General features: G+C 42.9%; 1 protein-coding gene across 3 annotated transcripts in view; it reads left to right on the forward strand.

Moving 5' to 3' along the window:
* SNX14 (sorting nexin 14) overlaps positions 1–1,612 on the forward strand; it is a 60,117-nt gene extending 58,505 nt beyond the window's left edge. For 2 of the 3 annotated variants that reach the window (XM_061989443.1, XM_061989444.1), the window contains one exon: positions 1,379–1,612. In XM_061989443.1, coding sequence (XP_061845427.1) covers positions 1,379–1,417 — 39 coding nt within the window. In that variant the 3' untranslated portion in view covers positions 1,418–1,612. The remainder of the gene's footprint in view (positions 1–1,378) is intronic. The other variant, XM_061989445.1, reaches the window with a different exon arrangement.
* Positions 1,613–3,049: the final 1,437 nt, after the last annotated feature.

Here is a 3,049-nt window from a genome sequence, read left to right on the forward strand (position 1 = left end):
TGCTGCACCAGTCGAGTGCTGTGGCGCTGCAGCAGAGGCAGCGAGGCCACTGGGGAGGGCTCGCTGTGAGAAGGGAAACGCAAGCCTCAGAGTGTGGAGGGCAGGGATTTTCATCTGGAGCCCTAAAAAATATTTAAAGGAGTTCCTCCAAATCACTGCAAACTGACTGTGAAGGCAGTTGGGAAAGAGAATTGTCTGCTCTAAAACAATTGTAATAAGCATACTTAAAAGTAATGACTGGTTCTCACTTTGTTACCACTTATATTGGAGGGAGGAGGAAATCACTTCAGTGACTGTTCCTTTTTGAGTTGCTCAATACCAAAATGTCTTGGCAGTTAAACTGATGAACAGAAAAATATTTCAGGTGGGTCAGCATTTAAAGGCAAAGCTGATCTGAGCATCTGGAAGCTTTGAGCACTGCTTCTTCAGCAGGGGAGTCAGCAACTGGAGAAACTGGCACATTTTCATTAGCGGGGATGTCAGTCTGCTTCCTGCTCTTGAGATCCTATCTCTTGGAAGGTGTATCCTGCTACATGTACCAACACAGATACATCCTGGCTCCCTTACTGTATGCTTTGTGTAATGGCCATGAGTGAACAAGCTCTGAGGATGAGCTGAGGGAAGGAGCTAAGGAGTGGCTGAGGGAGCTGAGAGTGTTTAGCCTGGAGGATGCTGAAGGGAGTCATGATCACTCTCTGAAAGTGAGGTGGGGGTCTTCAAGTTATGCTGGGAGAGCTTTAGATTGGAGATTAGGAAAATCTGTTCCCAAAAGGGTTGCCAGTCATTGGAATGGGCTGCTGAGGGAGGTGGTTGAGTCGCCATCCCTAATTGAAAGCTGTATAGATTGTGGTGCTTAGGGACATGATTAAGTGGTGGATGTGGCAGTGCTGAATCAACAGTTGGACTTAATCTCAAAGGTCTTTTCCAACCTCAACAATTCTGTGATTCTATGATAAGAGCTGAAAAACACCCATTGTGAGTTTTGCCTTTGATAAAATATTCGAACACTCCCTTGGAAGTCTGACAGACAGGATACCAGGAAAAGGGACAGCTGAGAGAGGAGAAGCATTCCTAGCAAGAACTTATTTCCTAGAAGGAAAGAAATCCAGTTGAAAAAATACCATGCCAGTGCCATTTCCAGAGCAGCAAATTGCTGGGTGAAGAAAACCATATTTAGCAGTTAGGAATGGGGGAGATGAGAGCTTCTAGACAAAGAGGAAAATACCTATTTTGAGAAACAGCAGCTTGCGTAGAACTGCTTTCAAGTGGTTGTTTTCAAACAGCTTTAGTTCAAACAGCTCGGTTCAGTCTCTTCTATGTAAATGTACATTTTAAAATGCAGAGAAGTAATGTTTTTTTCTCCATTCCTGTTTCACAGGGTCCAAAGGAGGCCAGCTCTGTGTCAGGTTGGATGTGAAGGCAGAGACCTTGCTGGACAGCCAACAGAAACATCTGTGAGCACCACTGTAATGGATGTGTGACATTTTAACCTCACACTGTATATTTTCCTGTAAATAACCTAAAACTTAAGTTCTAAAGAAAAATCTCTTTATGCAATAAAGATGTGAAAATTTAATACCAATTACAAGTAAACAATAGATCTGTCCTTTTTCTTTTATTATCAGTATAAGTCAAATTGAGTCTCCTTCCTTTGAGGTCAAGACCCGCCTGGACACGTTCCTGTGCGACCTGATCTCGGTGACCCTGCTTCTGCCAGGGGGGTTGGACTAGATGATCTCTAAAGGTCCCTTTCAACCTCTGCCATTCTATGACTTTTCTCTGAGGGAAACCATAGTCATAGAATGTTAGGGTTGGAAGGGACCTTTAGAGATCATCTAGTCCAACCCCCCTGCAGAAGCAGGTCAATTGTGGTATGGAAGAAGTTGCAGAACGCTCCCATTAAATTTCTAACTGTCTTTACAAATGTTAGTGGGTGTTTTTTTAAAACAAAACGACAACAATTGAATCTATTGCATCAAAGTCACCTCAGAACTACCTTTGGCCTTCATGTTTAAGCGTGGAAAATCATGTGTGTAATTACAGTTTATTTAATATCTGGCTTTCAGATCTAAATTAGTATGAAGAGTGGTTTTTGGCTTTTACTTCAGCCTTTATTTTTCTACAGTTTCTTATCTATGTATGTCAGGTTTTTCTTCTGTAATCCTCTTGACAAGCTTAGAAAAGAGGATGTGGGTCTGTTCATAGCATTTTCCAAAAATGTATTAGTATAACAATGTGTGGAAGATCAAGATCAAAATCTCCATTTGTTGGCTCAGCCTTTTACAAACAACACCTATTTTCTCCTTTTTTACAAACCAGCCCATCTAAAGGGAGTGTCAGTGTTCTTTCTCAACAGGAGTTCCAAAGAACACAAGGGAAAACTTCTTCCCTGTTCAGGAGAGAGAGCACTGGAAGGGGCTGCCCAGATGGGTTGTGGAGTCTCCTTCTCTGGAGACATTCAAACCCACCTGTGTGTTTGAACCTGAGTTCCTGTGTGACCTACTCTACGTGGTCCTGCTCTGGCAGGGGGCTTGGACTGGATGAGCTTTCAAGGTCCCTTCCAGTCCTAAAGATTCTGTGATTTGTCTGTTACTTTTGCATACCTTTTCCTTGTGTTCATCAGAAGGCGGCAAAAGTGTCATTTCTCTTTGTTTTTGTTACAACTGGGTACAGCTCTGTCCATAAGTGCACTCTCTGTTACTGGTTTTATGTAGATTTAGGGAAGACCCTTCTGTAAATCAGCAACTTCAGGGACTGGCATTGACAAGTCATCAATTGCATGTTCTAACTAGGAGTGTGTCAAGGTCAGGTGCTTGTCTCCCCATTCTAACACAACTTGCCTAATGCATTTGTGTGGTCCAGATCTTCTCGTGCACGACCCTTCAATTTATTTGGCAACTGTGGAGGGCTGGGAATTCGTTAAAACGTGCTCAGTGTTTTATCTTAATGCACCTTCTCCTTGAAATCTGCAGCTGCACTGAATTTAAAAGGTGAGTGAGTGGCTTTGGTCTGATAGAGTGTTGTGTGCTTTCCAGAAAAGCAAAGCAGG

Source organism: Colius striatus, chromosome 2 (assembly GCF_028858725.1).
Source record: "Colius striatus isolate bColStr4 chromosome 2, bColStr4.1.hap1, whole genome shotgun sequence".
In the NCBI taxonomy this organism is placed as follows: Eukaryota; Metazoa; Chordata; class Aves; order Coliiformes; family Coliidae; genus Colius; species Colius striatus.